This window comes from Camellia sinensis, chromosome 12 (genome assembly GCF_055761805.1).
Source record: "Camellia sinensis isolate YWXY chromosome 12, ASM5576180v1, whole genome shotgun sequence".
Taxonomy (NCBI): domain Eukaryota; kingdom Viridiplantae; phylum Streptophyta; class Magnoliopsida; order Ericales; family Theaceae; genus Camellia; species Camellia sinensis.
Window position 1 is genome coordinate 18,184,505 of NC_138972.1, and position 25,540 is coordinate 18,210,044.

The 25,540-nt window shown below is 39.9% G+C and overlaps 1 protein-coding gene across 1 annotated transcript in view; it reads left to right on the forward strand.

Annotated features, from left to right (window-relative positions):
- Positions 1–7,325: 7,325 nt before the first annotated feature.
- LOC145803419 (uncharacterized) overlaps positions 7,326–25,540 on the forward strand; it is a 31,954-nt gene continuing 13,739 nt past the window's right edge. Inside the window, exons 1-2 of the mRNA XM_082896690.1 lie at positions 7,326–7,425; positions 7,519–8,228. Coding sequence (XP_082752816.1) covers positions 7,326–7,425; positions 7,519–8,228 — 810 coding nt within the window. The remainder of the gene's footprint in view (positions 7,426–7,518; positions 8,229–25,540) is intronic.

The following is a 25,540-nucleotide window of genomic DNA, read 5'->3' on the forward strand; positions in this document are numbered from 1 at the left end:
GATCTTAGTTGTTTAGTTATCTAAATTGTGAAACTTTAGAGAATCCTATAACATTTAGTTTTGAAATTTCTACTAGTTTTGTCATGATTATTAATTGAAAGTGTCTTTAGTGCATTGTGGCTTTATTTTGTTTGTCATGAGCACCATTTGTGTGGTGTGATTGAGTTATATAAACCGTCTTGGTCCATCCATATATTGGGGTTGGGCCAAGTGTGGACTGGGACAATGACCCTCTTTTTAGGCGGATTTGATGTATTTTCTGGATTTTTCTGTTCATTAGGATTGAGCTGGCTTCGGTGGTTTTGTACTATATCCTTTCTCTTTCTCTCTCCATAGAGTAATAATGGTAACATGGCCCCCAATTTAATGCTTTGTAATTTTCAATGTGAATCATGCCAAAACAGGAAGTTAATGGGAAAGCTACATGATAACGTATCTTTGTGTTAACAAAGACTTTTTATTGGGTGTCCGGGCCTTGCCTCAATTAATTTTTAGGTATATATAGTCTTTCATTTAATAAATATTGAATAATTAATAGGTTAATGTCAAAAATTAGATTTTTAGAGGCGTTTTAAAAGCACCGTTATATGTCTCAAAAAAGTCGCTAATTCCTTTTGTGACGCTTAGCGCAAAACGCCAAAGATGCGGCCGTCGATGTAGGCTTATGGCGCTTCAAAAACGTCGTTAAATGTGGTAACTAATGGTAACATGACATCACACCAGTATTTAGCGACACTTTAAAATCGTCATGATAGCTTATTTGCTATTTTAAAAATACAACTGTTGGCATTGTAGTGGCATTTGAAAAACACTGTATTAGCGTCAATTTTTTATTTTTTTAACTGCTAATTCTGGGAGATTTAACTAAAAAAAAATACTTGTAAAATAGCAATAATGAATAAAACTTTGTAATCGTATAACTTACAAATATTTGTTAAATTACTGTTCCCTTGCATCTATAATAGTACCCAATAATACAACATCGTTCATGATAAAAATCCAACAAGTTCAATTCCAAGAAACCAAGTTTAGACCGAGTTAGTTTCAAAGGCCAAACTTCAACTAATATGGAACAGCAATTTAATAAACTAAAACAGTATAGCTTTTGTCTGCTTAATTAAGAATTCAAGATCTTACAAATTGACGACAATTAACACAATGGAAAGCAAGGGCACAAAGAAATGAAAGAATTAGCATATCTAAGAAACCACTCTTCACAAAACATTGTTGCTAATTCATGCAGTGAAAAACCTCGCATCACATCTCTAGTAACACCACTAGCAATGACACAAGTCCGAAAAACATTATCTCTGCCCAAAAGGTAAAGACAACTAAAATCAAAGTGATGAATTAAAAAAACAGAGAATAAAAACAAATCCATCTCTAAAACCCCAATATACCCAAGAAAATGGAAACAAAAATCAGAATGATGAATAAAAAATAGAGAATAAAAATAAAAACTCCAATATCTCACATTCCTTGATCTTGTCAATTTTTAATTGACTAGACACTCAATGATATGGGACCCGCTACCGTTGCCACATTACTGTGAATGTATTTGTGGATGTAAAATGTGAGCCTCTAACATTGTTGTAAAACAAATACCCAATGCAAACTTTATCACAAATCAAATCTAACCATAATTGTATGTGAAAAAATTTGGAAGCCCTTCATCCCTAAATTCATATAGTACAAAAAGAAGGGCGACACACACTCAGATTCTCAAGTCAAAATGTCTAATGGTGTGTTTGGTTGGGGGATTTGGAGAGAGATTTGGAAAGGGAAAGGGAAAAAGTGTGTGAAACTATGTGAAATATAGGCATGATTTATTCACATTTCACCTACCTTTTCCATTTCCCTTTCCAAATCCCTCTCCAAATCTCCCAACCAAACACAGCATAAAGCAAATGTATTAATGACAAACATAAACTATAGACTGCATAAATTCAAATTTTTAGATAATTGAAAGCTACCTCGCCAGAGGAAGCCATGAAGGTCATCAAGCAAGAAATGACTTAGAATAGATTAAGTAGACTCAAACGGCCACAAATTAATCTTACACCTATGAATGTTATCATTATATATATATATATTGGAAACTAAATATCATAGCATCACTAAATTTGACCAGTTTAGCATGAATCATCTATATACGTCAGCTATAATATTTTACAGAGTTGAAGAAACAACTGTGTATTTGAATCTGTAGTTAAGTTTCGGTAGGTTAGACTGCAAAAAGAAACGAATTTGAGTCTCTGTCCAAAGTGGTTTGGTGTAGAACCAGTCAAATTGGTTCAGATACTTCACTTTACCTATCATCATCCTCTAGTTTTTTATGTACATCGTGATGTGTGTGATACTTCGAACCTATCATCATCCTCTAGTTTTTTATGTACTTCGTGATGTGTGTGATACTTCGATTTCATTTGGGAAGAATTTCTTTAATCTGATTTTTTGGTTAAGCTCAATTTAAAAAAAAGAAAAAAAAAATCTTTTTGGACGAACTTTTGACTTTTTTATTTTTGTGAAAGAAAAAATAAAATAATTACGATTTTGATGTGATATTTTTTCTTATTGATTTTTTAAACTTATTTTATCTTTTTGGTGAGTTAAATTAATTCCAACCATCTTGTTAGCCAATCTACATTTTTGTAATTTAAGGCCTTATTTGTTTTTGTTTTTGTTTTTTTAAATTTTTGGGGTGATAAAAGGATTTGATGAATTCACACATTTGAGTTGAGAGGGCACCTCAATATTTCCTTAATTTTAAATTGTTCCTTTTTTTTTTGGGGAGGGGAGGGGAGGGGAGAGGGGGGTGTGGGGGTTTGAAACAATAAAAAATAATTTATAAATATCATAAGGGCAAATTACCAGTAGGTCATGTTTGAAATATTTATACACTGTTTAATCCATCAACTTTTTGAGTAGACCCAAAAATTTTACACTTTCCTCTCCTCTCTCTCTCTGTGCATTTTTTCTCATTTTCTACGTTGTTGTTGTTGTTTTTTTTTTTTTTTCCTTTCTTTCTGCGTTTTCCTCTCATTCTCCTTGTCATGTCCGACGACTGGTGATCACACATTCCTTATTCTCTTTCTCTTTCTAATATATAGTCACCGATGACCGATGACCACCATTGATTAGGGTTCACCGGCAATCACCAACCATCGACATCAACTCGTTACTTCATCATCACTGACAGCGAAAAAGATGAGTAGATCCACATGAGATCCGACTAGATCTAAACAAAAAATAGTTACCGAAGTACAATCTTCTTTTTATATCTATTCTTTCCTTCGATTTCTCAATTTTTCTACATTTTCTTTGTTACATACGTCTATTTTCCTATTTTAATGGAGACAATTTTTAAGTTCTGAATAAATTGTTTTTAAGTTTTACTTACGGGCGGTGAAAATTGTAAAATTTTACAGTTTCATCTTTTTTTGGTGCTAAAATGAATCATGCTTTAAAACTGTAAAAATTTATAGTTTCATAACATTCTTTTGAATTGTAAAATTTTACAGTTTCATAACATATTTTTCAGCTTAATAGAATAATGCTTTGAAACTGTAACATTTTACAGTTTCAAAACTTACTTTTTAGTTTGATCAATATTACAAATTATTTGCTTAGTTGTTTGTTGTTGTTATGTTTTTTAACTATAATTTCTCCACTTTATTTATTTATTTTTTATTTATTCCGGCAATATTCTAAATATTCTAATGAGTCTTCGATGATGTTCTTGCTATTTTCCAGTAATGTTCAGAACACTTCGACGAACTTTCGGCGATGCTCAAAACACTCCGGTAAACTTCCGGTGATGCTCCGGCGACTTTACGATGATGTTGAATATTCTGGCGAGTCTTCGGTGAGACTAACAGAAGTTGTTGGATGTAACAGCATTTTTAAAGTGATAAAAATAATAAATTAAAAAAAAGGAGAGTTTTTGGTAACAATTAAAAATACGTAGAATTAATTGGTGCAAGTATTTTATTTTGGGATTAGATGGGTTTGAATTTTGTGTATGGAACTTATTGGTAAGTGTCCCATATCAAATTAGGCATTTGTCTATGTATGAAAAATGAAAATATAATGTATAAATATCATGGAGATTATATCAAATGGAACATTTAACTAGGTAAGATAGTCCAATAACACTATCACAAGATACAATAAGGGTTATTTTGAGAAGTTGGTTAAAAATTAATTTTTCAATTTTTTGATTTTTGTGATTTTTTTTTTTTTTGTTGAAAAGATATATAAAAACTAAAAAATGTTGTGATTCAAAATAAGTTAAAAGTTAGTTTTTAGTGTTTAGCCATCTTTCCAAAATGTGGTTGTTTATTGCTTATGATACTATTTTTACTTAAATCTACGTCAAAATATTTGGTGTAATTTCTATTTAGAACTTATAAAGTAGAAATAACTTAAATAAATTAAAAATAATTTATTATTAGAAAACAAAAGAAAAAAAAAATGTAACTTATTATTACTTTTTAACTTCTTAAAAATGAACCAAATAGGCTCGATAATCATAATATCATTCACTCATAGGAGCGATGAAAATAACTGAGATAATAATATTGCGAATTAAATGCATATGAACGATCAGCATCAACATCTTCTAGACCACTTGGCTGGATCTGTAATTTCAAGCTGATTTGGATAAGTCTAAACACGTGAACGAGGCTTTTCTTCGTCCTCAATATAACGACGCAAACTATAAAAGTTTTTCATTTTTTTTTTTTTTTTTTTTTTTAATGGGAACACTGGGACGCCCTAGCATTAGGCATATTAGACTACGGTCTAAGGTCCGCCTCTAAGACAGCTCTCTTAATTATTAAGAAAGACCTCATATTAAAAAATGCCCCAACTAAAAGTTTCATTTTGTGAAGTCTAGCATATATATATTTCTCTACAAAGTAATTGCAATATATATTTATTTTTTCATTCTTATGGGTACATGTGCTGAACAAAAGTTTCAATTTCCTTAAAGTTAATGTTCTGTCCTTTGTATTTTTGTTTTTGTAGCATAGTTCTAAATTGCGGTATTGACTAACGTAACGGTATCAATCGTGAAGTATCGATATCAGTAGTATCGGTCGGTATGTATCGGGAATCGGGTGCCGTGACTGTGAAATTTTAAAAATCATTAGCAATTCCTCTAAAACTAAATTTTATGCATTTTTTTTTACTCTTTTAACTTTCATTTGTTACATTTTAATCAAAATTTCGTTATGTGGAAACATTTTTTACTCATTTTCAACTGAATGATATGTATTTATTTTTGGCATGTGTTAAACTTTTAATAAAAAAATTGATTTGAATATTTATTTTTTCTTGTACTGAGAAAAAAATAAATATATATATATATATATATTAATATAAATAGAGGTGTAGGTGTATAAACAAATAAATAGAAAAAAAAAATTTAAACATTTGAATCTACAAGTCCACCATAAACCCATGCACCTACATGTACCCAAGTACCTCTCTTTTCTTACCCATCTCAATCTCAGACTCCCAATGCACCTCCATGGATATCCACTTCAATCTCATACTTCCATACCATAATACAACCACCTCTCTCTCTCTCTCTCTCAAAATGTTAACCGGAAGTTGCAGAATCCCGCCAAACCCAGGCAACTTCAGCTTTAGATTGACCAAAAAAAAAAACCAGAAACAGAGCACATCAAGAAGAAAAATAGAGACTATATTCACGCCGCGGTACAACAACAAAAGAAACACAGACTATATACTACAAATATAGATAAAGATCACACTTTTTTTGTGTGATGTATGTGTTTTAATCACACCTTTTAAGTTTTATTAAAGTATGATGTTTGGGAGTGTGATTAAAAAGGATCATTTTTAATCACACTTTTAAGTGTCATTAAAAAATGATTTCCTCACATCTTTTAAGTGTGATTAAAAACATTTAGATCACATCTTTTAAGTGCGATTAATAACTAATAAAACCTGTGATAAAAAAAAGAATTTGACATATTTAAAGAATAATCAATATTATTTTTGTACGCGCATTTGAAAAATGTAATACACACTATATACTATATTTTGAATCACAACCATATATTAAATGGAATAACGTCATATTTTATAAATGAAAGTTAAATGTTCAAAAGTATGTACAAAGAAATTAATAAATGTTTAATTGTGATTACATATATTAAAAAATGAAAAAAAAGACTTGAAAAAACTAAGTTCTTAAATTCTTTGACCATATTTTGCATCTCTCCAGGAAATTTCTAACCTAAAAAATAAAAACACAAATTAATTCATAAACTGCTAGAAGTATATGAATAAACTTACTATTTTTGTATAGACTGTTTTTGTCTTACAAAAGACAAAATCTAACATTTTTTCATCACACTGACTCTTCATCCCCTGCATCAATAGAAAAGGAATAACGACTTTGATTGTTACTAATATAAAATTGTTAGAATAGTTCTTTTAGTTATTTTTGTTCTCTTGTTAATATTTACTTAAGTTGAGGATACGATGGTCATATTGCTACTTTAGGTTTTTTATATATATTTGAGTGATGTAAAGTTGAGGGAATAAATTAGTTTTCAATATATGCAAAAGTTCTCTCTTCTTCTTCTTCCTCTTAACTTTCAACCCTAATTTCTCCATTTTACATTCTCACTTGGTATCAGAGCAATCTCTTCTTCATTAGAAAGGGTTCTACAGATTCTAAAGATCGATCTGAGGTGACCGAGACGTGCTGATGTCATCAGCCGTACGATGACGTCAGCATGACGTAAGCAGTGTACGGATAGGTCCTTCACCCCTAGACTCGAAATTGCCTCCTGAGATTTATGGTGATTTTTGTGGAATTTTTTGATCATCCCTGATGTGAGTTTTCGATTTTTGAAACTATTTCGTGTTTTGGGACTATTGTTTTTTGAATCTGTCTTTGAGACTATTTTTTTCTAATTTTTCTTGCTGGGCTCACTTCCCTAGGAGCCAAAAATCACCCCTCTAAGGGTCCTTGATTTTAATTTTTCGTTTTACTCATGTTGGGTTGATATTCTGTTTGGTTTTTGGCTATTTCTGGTCCAGTCACCTTGTGTTCTTCGGTTCTACCTATTGAAGGCTCCTATATAAGGGCTGAAACCCTTCTAGCAAGGGATATTTGTCCTCTCTTTATTGATTGCTACTGTTGAGTTGATGTGTTGGTCTCATTTGGGTCCAAACTTGGTTGTTGAGCTAGTTCTGTGTTTATATTGGTGATTGTGGGTGTGGGTATTGGCTGTTTGCAAGTCTGGTTGATCATTATGGTTGAGACTGAGGCTAAGGCTATAACTATGGGTAAAGATGATGACATGCCTAAATTTATCACTACAAAGAAATTGAATGGTGCTAATTATTTGGCTTGGGCCCATGCTGTCAAGATTTTCTTACGAGGTAAGAAGAAGTCTCGCTATATTAGTGAACTCCCTCCTCCTACTGATGATAAGGATTATGATGATTGATGTTGTGAGGATTCTTGTGTGATAGGTTGGATTTCGCATAGTCTGGAACCACAGGTTGCTACTACCGTGGAATTTTGTGATACCTCTAAGGCCATTTGGGACTCCTTTGCTAAGTCTTTTTCAAATCAAAGTAATGTCTCTCGGGTCTACGAGTTATATGAACAGATTTTTGCTATGCGTCAATCTGGCCAGTCTCTCCCTGATTATTATAGTAGTCTCAAGACTTTGTGGGATCAGTCATTGCAGCATCGACCTTTCACTACTGATATGACCACCCAGAAACAACATTGGGAGGAGTTTATGATGGCTTCTTTACTTTCTGGCTTAGATCCTGAGTTGCGAGGGTTCAAAGATCAGATTCTTGCCAGTGACACTCTACCTTCAGCTGCCAATGCCTATTCTAGGCTGTTACGCTCTTCATTAGGACAAGCACAATCCACTTCTGGGTCCTCTTCTTTATCATCTTCTGCATTGGTTTCTAGTAGTGGTGATCATGGGTCTACTCGCGGGGGTTTTCATAGTTCTTCTGGTTCCCGGAGCTCTTCTTCTGGTTCACGGGGCTCTCGTGGAGGTGGTTCTCGTAGTGGTGGCTCACGTGGTGGTTTCTGTGGTGGAAGTAGTAATGGACCTGGTTCTCGTATACGTGCCGATCGCAAGTGTACTCATTGTGGTTCCCAAGGTCATACTGAACCTTGGTGTTGGCAAAAGCATGGCAGACCTAATCATGTCCATCAGGTTTTTGTCTTAGCTTCTCCAAGAAGCTTGACCTTTTTTTTTAGCTTCTCCAAGAAGCTTGAACCTTTTGACCCTTTTTTAGCTTCTCCAAGAAGCTTGACATTTTTTAACCTTTTTTTAGCTTCTCCAAGAAGCTTGACCCCTTTTTTAAAGCTTCTTGAAGAAGCTTGAACCTCTTGACCCCTTTGCCTAGCTTCTCCAAGAAGCTTGGCCTTTTTGATCCAAGCTTCTAAGAGAAGCTTGGCCTTTTTGGTCAAAGCTTCCAAGAGAAGCTTTGCCCCTTTGGTTTCTCTATATAAAGAGAGCCTCTCCTCCCCTTTAGGGGGTTGGAAAATCTGATATAGAAGAGATATATATCACTATCTCTATATATCTCCCTCTCTCTCTACATTTGGGTGGGTTAAAGGGTCCAAAAGGGTCTTATTCTTGGCCTTTTGCACACCACTTCATAGCCACACACCTCCATCATCACTTGGAGGTTCTTGGAGCTTGTTTTCAGAGGTTGAGGACTGGTTTTTGAGACCAAGAAGGTGCTGGTTTGCTGGTCTTCAAGGGTGAGTTCTCCTCTTCCCTTTTCTAGTCTTTTCTTGCTTCATATCTAAGCCATAGTTGCTTGCATTTTTGGGCTCCGACCCAAACTGTAAATCATCATATTTTGAGGTCCTCTTCATGTTTGATTGAGGACCTCTTGCTGTTTGAGGACAGTAGCTTGCACTTGCTTCATTACCCCTCTTAAATGCCATTATCTTGCATGTTATTCTTGGCCTATACGTGATCTGTTTTGGAGCATGATGTAAACTGTAAATAGGCTTATTTTGAGCCCCTCTTCAACATTGAAGAAGGGCTCAACACTGTTTGGGACCTCCATGCTATACTTGCCTTTATATTCTCTTTTGGGTCCCATTTTTGCATGCCTTGGCAGCCCCTGATGTTGCTGTTTTTGGACTTTGGTCCGAACTAAAAACAGCCATATTTTGACCCCCTTGTCATGTTTCATTAAGGGTCTTTGGCTGTTTGATGAAGTTTTTGTATACTTACTTCTTTGGCCACCTTTTGGCTCATTTCTTGCATAAGAGCTTAGCCATACCTATGTTTGTTTTTACGGTTTTTACAGTTCTGTAAATGTGCATATTTTGGGCCCCTCTTCAATGTTGTTGAAGGACCCTAACCTGTTTGGAGTCAGCAGCTGTGAGTTGCTTCAAAATCTCATATTTAGGGCCATTTTTGCATACTAGTTTTTCCCTATTTATGTTTGCTGTTTTGCCATGCTTTGAACTGGAAAAATGCTTATTTTGGGGCTGCCTTGCTACTGTCTATTCATTGCATGTCCATATTGTGCATGTTTGGTATAGCTATAGGCCATTTCGGGTGCCAAAATTCATGTTTCGGGACTATTCCATGCATCGGGTGTACTTTCGCCTCATTTCGGGGCCGTTTTCCCCCACATTTCAGTGCTGAAATCCCATTAGCATGTTTGCATATCATTTTTCATGCCATTGCATTGCATATGCCATTGCCTCGGTTTGCGTGCCCGTGTGCACGCATTTCGAGGCACTTCATTTTCATCTTATGGCCTCCTATGTGAGTGTGGCTGAGGTCCACTTGTATTGGTGTAAGCCCATCTTGCATTGTGTATGCCATGTTTCAAAGCGTTGCGAATGTTATGTTGTTAGCATTGTGTATGCCATGTAGTTGCATAGCATGCTTGTATTCTTGTTTGCATACCTAGGTTGCATTGCATTGGCATGCATGCCTTGCCTCTTGATCATGTGATAGAGGTTGGGCTTTATGTGTTTGTTTGGTTTGCATGACATTTGAAATCAAAGCGCATACTTGGTTTCTTGGACCATCACGCATCGAAATGCGCAATTGGTGGTCCGAGAATCAAGGAACATCCCCCTTTGAGTCAAAACCATGATAAGGGATGTGTTGGTGCACACATTTGCTTGGAATTTCATGCCATACACTGTCTGTCCTTTGTTGCTGTCAAAACTGTCTTCTGCAGGAAGTTTCTGTCGACCGGCAACATTCAGTGCCGACCGGCCATTTATTCAGTGCCGATAGCTTTATCTCCAGCCGATGGATATTGTACACGGCCGGTGGCCATCCCTCCCAGCCGATGATGTTCTGCAATGCTCATAGAAGGTTCTCTGGGACTTTGACAAGTTTTCAGAGAAGAAAAGGCAGTGAAAACAGAGGCAGTAGTGCTATGGCAGCGAGTTTCCGGGCGATATGGGTGAAGCATGCATCGTTCGCGCATCCCGAGGCGGGGGCCGTGGCCACCTTCCCTTTGCATTTAATTTATTAATTAAATAGGAATTCTGTAATAATTAATTAAGTAGTTAGTTATTTATTCGAACTGTAATATTTATTCGGTCCCTCCGAGTGAGGGCGTATTTGTAATAAGTGTGGGTGCGTGTGTGTATGTCTTCCAATCCCCACTTCTTTCTTCCCTTTTATTTACCTGCTTATGATGGTAGATTAGGGCATCTTTAAAATTAGCATACCTTATGCTATGCATGCGTGCATCCATACATTTGTATTACATACATTAGGCTCGGTACATCACGCTAGCTGCATCTGTACTTCAATTCGCAAATTGAATATGTGGTAGTTGATCGCATTTCACATGCCATGTTTAGGGTTAGCCGAGCCTGCCTAGATTGCATTTTTGCATGTGATGCATTAGCCATTTTTAACATGAACTAGGACATGCATGTTTGCTAACTAGTTTACTGTTTTGGCACGAAGTACGATGTAAGTATTTATGCTTTAGCATCCCGTATGCGTGTGAGTGTTGCCATGACAGTATGCCTGCCATGCGGCTAAGTACTTATGCGTTAAAATGTTTTAATGCCTGTGGGTGGAGGTTGGATTGTTTGGATTGGAAAAACTCGTTGAAATCCGTATTTTAGCCTACTTACGAGTAGCAAATTCCAAAGCACTTTTTCAAAACCGAACAGATATGCAATGCTTATTTCCAAATTAGGCAATCTAGTCTATACTTGTTTGCTGCGCGCATAACATAGTAATTCTAGGCTAATAAATGGAATAAGAACACGTAATGTTTTCAAAATCGGATATCATGGTTAGTAGAGGCCGGTCTTCGGACCGGGCGAAAGGGGGTGCTCATAGCTGACCTTCCCCGATCGTACCCAAGCTCCCGAGCCGAGACAACTCCGGTGATGACGGACATGTGGCCTTCGGCACCGAGTCAGGGTTTCCTAAATTTCCCCATTTAAAAAATATTTAGGTGGTGACTCTGTATCTGGCAAAGCAGTCCATGTTTGGCACTACTTTTTCAAAAATCTGTTTCTCAAAACGATTTGCCAGATTTGGACTCTTTGGTTCAGATTAAGAACCGCGACAACAAAAAATCGAGTCCGAACTGTAGTAGCGAAGGGCCCCTCGGGGGACACGTCTACAGTTTCTGGCGACTCTGCTAGGGAGTTTAGAGAGCTTAACTCAAACTCATGATATCCTGTTTTAATTACATTTATGTGTTTCTTTGCATTGCATGTGCATTGGTGCGCCTAGGAACACAGTGTTTGCCATCTGCCATTCCTGAACGGTTTGCCGGAGGCTTGTCTTGTCAAGACATGACCATAAGGCTGACCGGTTATGGGCTCTGACAGTATGGGAACACAAACCCCAGTTTTTACCAGGGCACCCTTTTCGACCATTCGACCTAGTGCATATTCGGAATCCATAGTGACCATCCCAAACTAGGACAGGTTGCTTACCCGATGCTAAGTTGTTTGAAACCGCTGCGTGCGTAGTGAAACCCTAGCTCCTGACAAAATAGGACAGGGAAACCCTACCCCAACATAGGGGTGTTTTGGCTCTCACTTATCTGCTATGTGCTTTAGAGTTGGCCTCTACGGGAATGCGTGTATCAGTTTGCAAGTTTGGACATCAGGCCTGCGGGCACCAGTTCAGTATTTTGGGATTCAGTTTACCTGAGGGTATCGGTTTATGGGCAGAATTTTGGGGCAGAATTCAGTAGAGGGTACAGTCATCCTGTTACACTCGTATCTGTTTTGGTGAAGATGAGCTGAGGTGCTGTTTGTTTTCTCTTTTGCTAGGTAGTCTTGGAACCATAGCTTCAGAAGGCTGCGATATCCCCCGAGGTTCATCGAACTTGTGCTGATAGACTTTGTCAGGTCAGAGATTCAGTTCAAGGGCAATCAGTGTTCCTCTGCCAGAGGCAGGGTAAAAGGGCCAGTCAGGCACAAATCACTAGTTCAGCAGTTACCAGATCAATGGCCCTTATCCACCCCACCAGTGAACAGTCAGGCTGAGGTCTCAGTTTCTACTGCAGGGATAGATACCAGTCAGTTAGATGGATCAGTAGAACACATCAGAGATGGAGGCAATGATGCGCCAGATACAAGAAAGTATGAAACTCATGCAGCAAGACGCTGCCCGCCAGATGGAATTTGCCAAACAGCAGGCTGCGGTCATGGCCCAGCAGGCTGAGCTAATCGCTAGGCTACAACAGCAAAATGGAGCATCTGCTTCGCACCAAGCCCCTCCCCCACCAGTAGATCCAATACCCGGGGAGACGCCAAATGTCTAAGAAGGTACGGACATTCCGACAGGGCCGGCTCCGCCCCCAATCTTACCCCCGCTGTCTAAAGCACCAATCAACCCATCGGACTCTCCCTTTGAGTTCGAGGTAGACCATACAGCGTTGAAGTTGAGCAAGCTTGAAAAGTTGTTCAAGAAATCCCAGGGGGTAAAGTCTATCCCGGACATTGAGGACGGGTACACCGACGCAGCTGTGACACTGCCGGACAGGTTCAAGATGCCTCACATCGACCGTTTTGACGGGTCAGGAGATCCCATGGTCCACTTGAGTTTGTTTTCAGATGTTCTGCGCCCGATGGGCTTGACAAGATTACAGAAGCTTTCCCTTTTTGGCAGGACCCTATCGGGTATTGCGGCCATTTGGTACGCCAAATTGGAGGATTCAGTGAAACGAAGCTGGGAGGAGATGGCCGAGGCCTTCGTTGCACAATATTCATACAATACCCAAATCGAGATTACGACCCGTGATCTTGAGACGACGAGGCAGGAGCCTAAGGAGAGCTTCTCAGAATTCGTGGCCCGCTGGAGGGCCAAGGCCTCAATGATGACCATTAGGCCAACAGATAAGGATCAAATACGGATGGTTGTGCGCAACCTCCAGCCCAAACTAATGCAGAAAATGATCGTGCTCCCCTTCCCTACCTTTTCAGATTTGCATGAGACGGGAGTACAGATCGAGGACGCTATGAAGCAGGGCCTCATTGACCAAGAGAGAGAGCAGCCCAGGAGGGCGTTTACCCGCAGTTCGAATGCGACCACCAGCGATGACGCAGCTGCAAGATCTTCCGAGGTGGGCATGGTCGCCACCACCACACCAAGAGCAGCCACCCCCTTTGTTGGTGCATCCACTTCAAACCCCCGAACTTCAGACTATCTACCCCGAGGCAAGAGGGTTTTCACCCCACTCTATATGTCTTTGTCTAAAGCCCTGGGGGTCCTACTCAGGAAAGGACATCTGAAACCGTTAGAGCAACGGCCTCTACCCGATCCTCTCCCTTCAAAACATGACCCGACTAAGTATTGTGCTTTCCATCAACAAACTGGTCATGACACCGACAGTTGCGTCCGTCTCTGCCACGAGATACAAAATTTGATTGACAACGGGGTCATCCCCACACCAGGTCCTGCAAAGTCTATCGGCACTTGATCAGTGAACTTGTAGGGGATAATGTGATGTGATCGAGGGATGAACCACCTGCGGGCGGCACTCAATTTACTCCAGATGTGGCGTATGGCACGCACTGTTTTGAGCATTTGTGAATACTAGTTTTGTACATTCTGACTTGGGTATTGGGTCAGTCTTGTTGTGTTGTTTTGAGTCTGCCTCTTTGTTTTAAGTCAGTCCTTTCATACTGAGTCAGTCGGGTCTGTCTTATTGTATCGAGTCAGTCCTGTTTTGTTAGAGTCAGGTGATTTCGGGGGTGTTACCTTGGATATCACTTGCTTGTTTTGCGTTTGTCCTTTTGCTTTCCTTTGAGTCTGTTTCTGCCAGGGAGCCAGTTGTGCCAACAGATTTGAATGGAACAGCAGTGATTTTCACACTCTTGTGTTTGCTTCTGTCGTGTGCCAGTTGTGCCAGAAATTCTAAATGAGATGGCAATATTTGACTAGAAGCTGTGTCTTTTCTGTGCTTTGAATTCGTTGCATCGACCTAAGTTTTCTAAAACGTTTTTTCGAAACATTGTGAGAAAAACAAAGAGGAAGGAATTCCTCGGGTTTTGCAAAACTTGATCAATTGAGAGAAAGAGAAGCATGTTAAGCCCTTAATGATCGAGATCATGCTTGTTAGTATGAGTACTGAGAAGGATCCTGGCTTGATCCAGATTGGTCCAACACTATCTTCAGCGCGAGCGATTTGTCACTTTCTTAAAAGATTTCAAAAACTGTTTTGCGCGGTCCTGTGAAGACTTGTGTGGAATCGCTCTTGAGATTGTGCAGCCTAGGGTCGCTCTCAGCCTCAAGATTCAATCCATTTGTTTTCGAACCTTGAACCCATTCAGAACGTTCAACGGTCAACCGCCATGTGAGGACTGTGTGGCCATTTTGAAGCAGCCCTTGAACAAGAGGCACCAAAGTCAGATCAAGAAGATCAGATCAAAGGAAGCTTGTAAAGCTAGATCAGAAGCCCCCCCTCAAACTAGGGGCAAAAATGTCAGATATGCTCGAAGAGCCGAAGATGGATCCTTCAGTAAATCAATACAACAGCCACTCTCCTGGATACGGATGGCTTCAAAACCCTAAAACCATTTGGCATGGACTTGTTACACTTTTACCCTTTGAGAGGCTCGCTGGGCCGAAAACCCGGAAGGGCGACCCAGGCAAAAGTTAGAGCAAGAGAAAAATACGAAAAAAAAAAAAAGCAAAAAAAAAATGCAAAAGAAAAGAAAAAAAAATGCAAAAAAAAGAAGAAGAGAAAAAGAAATGAAAAAAATTGAAAAAAAAAAAAGAAGAACAAAGCTCGCAAGGTCGAAAACCCGCAACGGGCGCCTTGGCAAAAGTTAGAGCCTAAAAAAGGAGAGGTTAATACCCGAGTGTACCTTAACCCCGAACTACGTAAGGCTTGATTCCCATCCTTGGGATACGTAGGCAACTTCATTCTGAAGTCCAGCCCTAAAACACTTCAAATTCGATCATGTCCATGTAATGATTTTGATAATCTTTGTATTCTCTGTATCCGAGAGTTCGGTTGCAATCATCGCTTCGAGGACTGATTATAATGCGCTGCGGTGCCATTCACACAAGGGGCAACTTTCTGTTTCCATTCAATGCATTGCGGTGCCGTTCAAACAAGGGGCAACTTTTCGTTGCCACGCAGCTCTCTTCGAGCAAGGGGCAATTTTTCGTCCAGATCCGAGGTTGTGCGTCTCAAGAGTAAGTTCCGTGCTTGTTAAGCATTGGCCGTTTGCAAAAATAGTTTTTGAGAATTTTTACTGAGGTTGACTTATTTTCTCGAAAATTGTTCCATCTTTTCCAAAAACTGGACCATTTCTTGGACCCAAAAAAGGAAAATTTTCAGTGCTCATAGCCTAACTTGCATGATTTCAAATCAAAAATCGAACAAGTGTGTTAATCTAACTTTCATGTTGGTCAAAATTGTTTTAGTAAAAAACCAAAACAAAAAATGGTCAAAATAATGAACTAGGGGCACAGTTGAGTCAGGCTTCCTGTCTTTTCCCTGTTGTCAATGCATTTTCTAGAAAGGACACTCTACTTGCCAGAAAGGGCACAACTGAAGTCAACAACAAAGGGCTGAAAGCTCTCTTATCCTCCAAGCAACGAGGTATCAAGGCAAGTGCGAAGCACGAACTGGAATGGGGCGAGATATTCCACTCCCTCACCTAGACAGATCTGATCATGTCCGAACTTCCCAGCAGAGCATCATCAACTGATGTCAGCTACAGATTTGCTACATACCCAGTTGTAGCGCAACCCCTCTGTGGAAGGAATTCACTGTTGTGAACAAGAATCTAGCGGAATGCTAGGGGCAAGAGCCCACAATTTGCTGTTTATCCATCAACCACCCAGGGAAGGGATGAAAAATGAGAGATTGAAGAATAGAGAGATGTGCGATGAGAGGAAAAGTGAGAAGAGGGTTTTTTCAGAAAAACAGAGCTTGAGGGCCGAGTGATGTGAGAATCACAAATGAGAAAGGGTGGGAAACAATACCCGGTGAAACAGGCTCCCTGTGCACGTCTGTGTGTCGTGTCTTTTGTTTTGTTTGTCTCAATTCTTGCTTTGAGTCGTTCCGAGCGTGTCTCGATGTGTTTAGGTTGTTTACCTTTTGTTTTTCGTTGTTGAGTCTTTTTCGCTTTGTTCAGTCGTAGGCTCAATACCCGGTTAAGAACTCTTTTCTTAATTTCAAAAATAAAATTGTTTTGTGCTTAGAGTGCTGTGCCATTCTTCACGTTTGTGCAAAACAAGATTTGTTCTTTCATAAAATCGCAGGGTTCAACCTAGGTCATGTGAGAACAGTAAAACCAGGACCTATCTGAAGCTACATGGGTTCCGGACTGTAAAGCAAAAGAAAAGAGGGAAAATCGAAGCATCTGAGTGTGTTTCACGTTCAGCAAATTCCGTGATTATACTCTGGATGTACCTCTTCAGGCCTTGTCACTACTCCGAAGTATGGGTGTGCCCCTACCTCAAGCTCAAGATCAGGTCTGCTTCAAGCCAGAATGGCAATCAAAGCGCTCCCTCGGAAAACCAGTCCTTGCCAGGAAATAAAGGTAGTAACTGCATTTTGGAAGTATAAGCAAGAGTAACCCACTTTCAGCTCAAATTGTTTCTGCGGAATTTTCAATTCATGTCTTCGATGCGTAGCTCATCGTCAGTCGGCATGCACGAGGTGTATCCTTTTGAAATATATATTGTGACCCTTCTGAGAGGTAAATCGGAGGTTGTGTTTGAATTGGTCTTGTTAAGGCTTGTATTCCTTTATTCGGCATTTTGTTCCAAATATGCGTTGTCACGCCCGTTCCACTTGCATTGTGATGCACGTTCCAATTGCATTGTTATGCACCCACTTCACTAGCATTGTTATGCTCATTCATTGCATTGATTTTGCACATCTATCTAGCATTGCTCATTACTTGCATTGTTATGCACCTTTTCACTTGCAATTACCATTCTTTCTCCTCGCGCGTGCGACGGGTTAGACCTTCTCTAGGTACGAGCATTTGGAATACGTTTGAATGCTCACACCATTCTGAAACACCGGGATACGTCCCTATGTTTCTCTCTCTTTTCGAAACACCGGGATACGTCCCTATGTTTCTCTCTCATTCTGAAACACTGGGATACGTCCGTGTGTTTCTCTCTCATTCTGAAACACCGGGATACGCCCCTATGTTTCTCTCTCTTTTCGAAACACTGGGATACGTCCCTACGTTTCTCTCTCTTTCCGACACACCGGGATACGTCCCTATGTTTCTCTCTCTTTTCGAAACACCGGGATACGTCCCTACGTTTCTCTCTCTTTCCGAAACACCGGGATACGTCCCTACGTTTCTCTCTCTTTCCGAAACACCGGGATACGTCCCTATGTTTCTCTCTCTTTTCGAAACACCGGGATACGTCCCTATGTTTCTCTCTCTTTTCGAAACACCGGGATACGTCCCTACGTTTCTTTTCTCTTCTTTCTGAAACACCGGGATACGTCCCTATGTTTCTCCTACCTTTCCGAAACACCGGGATGCAGCCCTATGTTTCTTCTTCTATTCTGAAACAACGGGATACGTCCCTATGTTTCTTCCTTCTCTCCGAAACACTGGGATACGTCCCCATGTTTCTCTTTCCATTCCGAAACACCGGGATACGTCCCTATGTTTCTCCTCCTTGTTCGTAACACTGGGATGCGTCCCTAATCACTGGGATACGTCCCTAATCTTTGGGATACGTCCCTAATTTTTGGGATACGTCCCTAACCTTTGGGATACGTCCCTAATCCTTGGGATACGTCCCTAGCCCTTGGGATACGTCCCTAATCCTTGGGATACGTCCCTAATCTCTCGGATACGTCCCTAATCTTTGGGATACGTCCCTAACCCTTGGGATACGTCCCTAATTTTTGGGATACGTCCCTAGCCCTTGGGATACGTCCCTAATCCTTGGGATATGTCCCTAATCTCTGGGATACGTCCCTAATCTTTGGGATACGTCCCTAACCCTTGGGATACGTCCCTAATCCTTGGGATACGTCCCTAATCTTTGGGATGCGTCTCTAACCCTTGGGATACGTCCCTAACCTTTGGGATACGTCCCTATGTTTCTCCCTCTTCGGTTAAAAGCGTTCGGAATACGTTCCAATGCTCACACCATTTCGGAATACTGGGATACGTCCCTATGTTTCTTCTCCATTCTTTCCGAAACACCGGGATACGTCCCTATGTTTCTTCTCTTTTTCCAAAACACCGGGATATGTCCCCATGTTTCTCCTTCTTTTTTCGAAACACCGAGATATGTCCCTATGTTTCTCATTCGTTTCGAAACACCGGGATACGTCCCCATGTTTCTCCTTCTTTTTTCGAAACACCGGGATATGTCCCTATGTTTCTCATTCGTTTCGAAACACCGGGATATGTCCCTATGTTTCTCCCTCTTTGGTTAAGAACATTTGGAATACGTTCCAATGCTTATACATTTCCGAAACACCGGGATATGTCCCTATGTTTCTTTGCATGTCATTAGTTATGCTCGGCTTGGTGCATTGTCTTGCATTTTGCCCCTGCCCTCGGGCGCATACCTTTATTTGTAGCTTGTATGCTTTGTCTAAGTCTTCGGCCTTGTCAAAAATGGGTCGTCTTTGGGCTTTGACATTCACTCCCGTCATTGTTATGACTTTCGAGTTCTGTCAAAGAGGGGCAACTGTAGACACCCCATTTTTGACCGTCCTCAAGACTTGGACGTCACTGTTTGAACACTCGGTGATCATCCTTGTTCGCGTTCGTCTTGAGTTCCCGGAGGTCTCGGCTACGCGCCCTGCCTCAGGATCTCTCGACTCGACTGTTTTGTGTCTTGGTTTTGCACCAAACACTTGTGTTTTGCTTTGGAGGGCAGGGAATGGTTTGTGAGACATCCCCACACTCCACCGGCCACGGCTTGAGGCCACCGGCCTTGTTTCTTTGCCACCGGCCATTTGTGATGGCCGGTCGGCACTCTTGATGGTCGGTCGGCATTATGTTTGGTCGGCCGGCCACTGTTTTTGATCAATCGGCCACTCTTCCTGACCGAGACCTTTTTTTGAGGGGGGTTGACCCTTTTGAACCTTTTTTTTTAGCTTCTCCAAGAAGCTTGACCCTTTTTTAGCTTCTCCAAGAAGCTTGAACCTTTTGACCCTTTTTTAGCTTCTCCAAGAAGCTTGACATTTTTTAACCTTTTTTTAGCTTCTCCAAGAAGCTTGACCCCTTTTTTAAAGCTTCTTGAAGAAGCTTGAACCTCTTGACCCCTTTGCCTAGCTTCTCCAAGAAGCTTGGCCTTTTTGATCCAAGCTTCTAAGAGAAGCTTGGCCTTTTTGGTCAAAGCTTCCAAGAGAAGCTTTGCCCCTTTGGTTTCTCTATATAAAGAGAGCCTCTCCTCCCTTTTAGGGGGTTGGAAAATCTGATATAGAAGAGATATATATCACTCTCTCTATATATCTCCCTCTCTCTCTACATTTGGGTGGGTTAAAGGGTCCAAAAGGGTCTTATTCTTGGCCTTTTGCACACCACTTTATAGCCACACACCTCCATCATCACTTGGAGGTTCTTGGCGCTTGTTTTCAGAGGTTGAGGACTGGTCTTTGAGACCAAGAAGGTGCTGGTTTGCTGGTCTTCAAGGGTGAGTTCTCCTCTTCCCTTTTCTAGTCTTTTCTTGCTTCATATCTAAGCCATAGTTGCTTGCATTTTTGGGCTCCGACCCAAACTGTAAATCATCATATTTCGAGGTCCTCTTCATGTTTGATTGAGGACCTCTTGCTGTTTGAGGACAGTAGCTTGCACTTGCTTCATTACCCCTCTTAAATGCCATTATCTTGCATGTTATTCTTGGCCTATACGTGATCTGTTTTGGAGCATGATGTAAACTGTAAATAGGATTATTTTGAACCCCTCTTCAACATTGAAGAAGGGCTCAACACTGTTTGGCACCTCCATGCTATACTTGCCTTTATATTCTCTTTTGGGTCCCATTTTTGCATGCCTTGGCAGCCCCTGATGTTGCTGTTTTTGGACTTTGGTCCGAACTAAACACAGCCATATTTTGACCCCCTTGTCATGTTTCATTAAGGGTCTTTAGCTGTTTGATGAATGTTTTGTATACTTACTTCTTTGGCCACCTTTTGGCCCATTTCTTGCATAAGAGCTTAGCCATACCTATGTTTGTTTTTGCGGTTTTTACAGTTCTGTAAATGTGCATATTTTGGGCCCCTCTTAAATATTGTTGAAGGACCCTAACCTGTTTGGAGTCAGCAGCTGTGAGTTGCTTCAAAATCTCATATTTAGGGCCATTTTTGCATACTAGTTTTGCCCTATTTATGTTTGCTGTTTTGCCATGCTTTGAACTGGAAAAATGCTTATTTTGGGGCTGCCTTGCTACTGTCTATTCATTGCATGTCTATATTGTGCATGTTTGGTATAGCTATAGGCCATTTCGGGTGCCAAAATTCATGTTTCGGGACTATTCCATGCATCGGGTGTACTTTTGCCTCATTTCGGGGCTGTTTTCCCCCACATTTCAGTGCTGAAATCCCATTAGCATGTTTGCATATCATTTTCCATGCCATTGCATTGCATATGCCATTGCCTCGGTTTGCGTGCCCGTGTGCACGCATTTCGAGGCACTTCATTTTCATCTTATGGCCTCCTATGTGAGTGTGGCTGAGGTCCACTTGTATTGGTGTAAGCCCATCTTGCATTGTGTATGCCATGTTTCAAAGCGTTGCGAATGTTATGTTGTTAGCATTGTGTATGCCATGTAGTTGCATAGCATGCTTGTATTCTTGTTTGCATACCAGGTTGCATTGCATTGGCATGCATGCCTTGCCTCTTGATCATGTGATAGAGGTTGGGCTTTATGTGTTTGTTTGGTTTGCATGACATTTGAAATCAAAGCGCATACTTGGTTTCTTGGACCATCACGCATCGAAATGCGCAATTGGTGGTCCGAGAATCAAGGAACATCCCCCTTTGAGTCAAAACCATGATAAGGGATGTGTTGGTGCACACATTTGCTTGGAATTTCATGCCATACACTGTCTGTCCTTTGTTGCTGTCAAAACTGTCTTCTGCAGGAAGTTTCTGTCGACCGGCAACATTCAGTGCCGACCGGCCATTTATTCAGTGCCGATAGCTTTATCTCCAGCCGATGGATATTGTACACGGCCGGTGGCCATCCCTCCCAGCCGATGATGTTCTGCAATGCTCATAGAAGGTTCTCTGGGACTTTGACAAGTTTTCAGAGAAGAAAAGGCAGTGAAAACAGAGGCAGTAGTGCTATGGCAGCGAGTTTCCGGGCGATATGGGTCAAGCATGCATCATTCGCGCATCCCGAGGCGGGGGCCGTGGCCACCTTCCCTTTGCATTTAATTTATTAATTAAATAGGAATTCTGTAATAATTAATTAAGTAGTTAGTTATTTATTCGAACTGTAATATTTATTCGGTCCCTCCGAGTGAGGGCGTATTTGTAATAAGTGTGGGTGCGTGTGTGTATGTCTTCCAATCCCCACTTCTTTCTTCCCTTTTATTTACCTGCTTATGATGGTAGATTAGGGCATCTTTAAAATTAGCATACCTTATGCTATGCATGCGTGCATCCATACATTTGTATTACATACATTAGGCTCGGTACATCACGCTAGCTGCATCTGTACTTCAATTCGCAAATTGAATATGTGGTAGTTGATCGCATTTCACATGCCATGTTTAGGGTTAGCCGAGCCTGCCTAGATTGCATTTTTGCATGTAATGCATTAGCCATTTTTAACATGAACTAGGACATGCATGTTTGCTAACTAGTTTACTGTTTTGGCACGGAGTACGATGTAAGTATTTATGCTTTAGCATCCCGCATACGTGTGAGTGTTGCCATGACAGTATGCCTGCCATGCGGCTAAGTACTTATGCGTTAAAATGTTTTAATGCCTGTGGGTGGAGGTTGGATTGTTTGGATTGGAAAAACTCGTTGAAATCCGTATTTTAGCCTACTTACGAGTAGCAAATTCCAAAGCACTTTTTCAAAACCGAACAGATATGCAATGCTTATTTCCAAATTAGGCAATCTAGTCTATACTTGTTTGCTGCGCGCATAACATAGTAATTCTATGCTAATAAATGGAATAAGAACACGTAATGTTTTCAAAATCGGATATCATGGTTAGTAGAGGCCGGTCTTCGGACCGGGCGAAAGGGGGTGCTCATAGCTGACCTTCCCCGATCGTACCCAAGCTCCCGAGCCGAGACAACTCCGGTGATGACGGACATGTGGCCTTCGGCACCGAGTCAGGGTTTCCTAAATTTCCCCATTTAAAAAATATTTAGGTGGCGACTCTGTATCTGGCAAAGCAGTCCATGTTTGGCACTACTGTTTCAAAAATCTGTTTCTCAAAACGATTTGTCAGATTTGGACTCTTTGGTTCAGATTAAGAACCGCGACAACAAAATCGCGAGTCCGAACTGTAGTAGCGAAGGGCCCCTCGCGGGACACGTCTACACCATTCACAACATCATTATTATACAAACCCAAAGGTTATATACAATGCACGATCAACATGACTAGCAAAAACAAAAAGGCAAAAGCCTCTTGCGTAAGGCATCCTTGGCTGACTCCTCAAAACTTCGTATCCTCTCACAGGTTCACTAGGGATGAGGTTGCATATCTCGCTGTTCACCTACATACATATATATACAGAGCGAGCTAACGCCCAGTGAATAACACCAAAATAAAGAGGTTAATGAATGAAGCCTAACATAATGTAAAACATGTTTTATAATTCAAGAACAGTTCATATTTCACATTCATGTTAAAATATTGGCTATGATAGACTCCATCATCTCATAAAACATATTTTACAATTTCCAAAATAATTCGTATATCCAATCATATTAATATTTGTGATAACAATATCTGATCGAGTCTCATACGTGGTACATCCAATAGAGTAACAATATAACAATGGGCCAAAAGCCAATAGGACCACTAGGGTCAACCAATGGGACCACAACGGGTCAATCAATAATCATTGTGGACCATTAAGGTCTAACATCAAAGATCTCTGTGTTTCAATTAATCCAATGGGCCATGATATTGCTTCTCCAGGCGAGTGTTTATTAATCATTGGGTCACGATATTATTTCCCCCGGGCGAGGGACAATAGGCCATGGTATTGTTTTCCCTAAGTGAGGGTCTAGTAATGGATGCCACGAATACATTTCACAAAGGGACGTTCATTCATTCATATAAAATAACATTTCAAAATCATCATCGTGGAGCAATTTCCAAAACATCTTTCGAACATATCTTTATAAAGGTTATTACTCACCTTGGGTAGGTTGATATTCCTCCACAAAGTTCAAACCTACACGTTTCATATATACACATATTGGAACACATTGTTCAAATCGAATAATTCATCTTCTCTTTGTAATTCAATCATTCATGTTGGTTCTCACTTATTAGTTCCTTAATGAGTCACAATTCAGGCCTAACAATGCTCCAGAGAAGATGAGAACGAAGATATGAACACAGAAGAGCTTACCAAAATATGCTGAAACAGGGGTCATCACTCGAGCCAACTATTGGTCGCTCGAGCGGTCATAGAGGTCTGCAAAAGTACTAGATGGGTCTTATCTGCGCTCGAGCCAACTCTTGGTCGCTCTAGCAGTCCAACAATCTACAGAGGGTTCACTCGAGCGCACACTTGGTTGCTCGAGCCTTCTATAAAGACTGCAAAAGTACTGGGAGCTCGTCAAGTTCGCTCGAGAGCACACTTGGTCGCTCGAGCAGTCTGCAAATTTTCTGGGTTTTCCAGATTGCTCAATGATGTTCAATGAAGTTAAAAAATGCATCTTTCATGCTCAAATCTTGCATGTCTTTCTAGAAAGATGTAGAAACTCTTCATAATGCATAAATTGATGGAGATTATGATACCTGAAACTCAAATCTCTTTAAATTTTCCAAAACAAAGTTCAAACTCCATGTTTTTGGCATGCATGTAATGATCTCTTTGCAAAACTCATGAATTTAACAATTTGAGCTGGAAGGCTCCACACATGTGCAAAATCCTTTTCCAAAACATGAATTTAAAGGTTAACACATGATGGATGAAACATGCATGTACAATATAACTTATAATTTCAACATGGATGCTAGAATTCAAACTCAATGTGACAAAACTAAACATATTCTTGCATGCATGTAAAGCTTCTTCATCTTCTTGACTTTAATTAACAAAACACATGCAAATGGCCATGTATAATCCATGAATACAACTCTAAAACATGATATCTTCAAGGATTGGGAGATAAACTCTTACCTAGAGCCTTCAAACACACCAATTCAAGTTATATCTCCAAGTTTCCTTTAATTTCTACACGCTCTCTCTAAAAGTATAATCTTAGATTTTTGCACTCAAGAATGAAGAGAAGTGAGCTATAGGCTCATATTTATAGTTGGAGTGGCTTAATAAAATAATTATAATAGTAGACCAATTGAACACAATTTAATTAATTAATCTGAATAAGTTTTGGATCAAACTTTCCATAATGTTCTAAAAAATCCAATTAGTCTATTCATGTAACTAATTCCAACTTTTGATGCCATTAAGGCCTTCAATTTCAGATTCAGAGTAGAAATCACAATAGATAATTTTCAATTTGAACAGATATACTCAAATAAATCACATGGCACATATGACAAATAATAAATAACACATAATTAAATAATTATAATCATGATATGCATGTTGGGGCCGTTACAATTGATACATATGGCTGTTTGTTGTTACAATTGTCATCTGGAGTTTTATTCTTGGCCATCAGTGGAGGATGGTATTGATTGTTGCTGGACATATGCTATGTATACTATTGTAGGATGGGTTATGTAATGTAGAATGATGCATTGTTGGTTGTAAATAGACATTGTGAATAGACAATTTCATTATTGAGTTGTGGATTATGTTGCTAGGGAAGGAACTAGAATGCTCTTGAATGTTGTTTATGCTATGAGACTGTCGTTGGATAATCGTGGTTT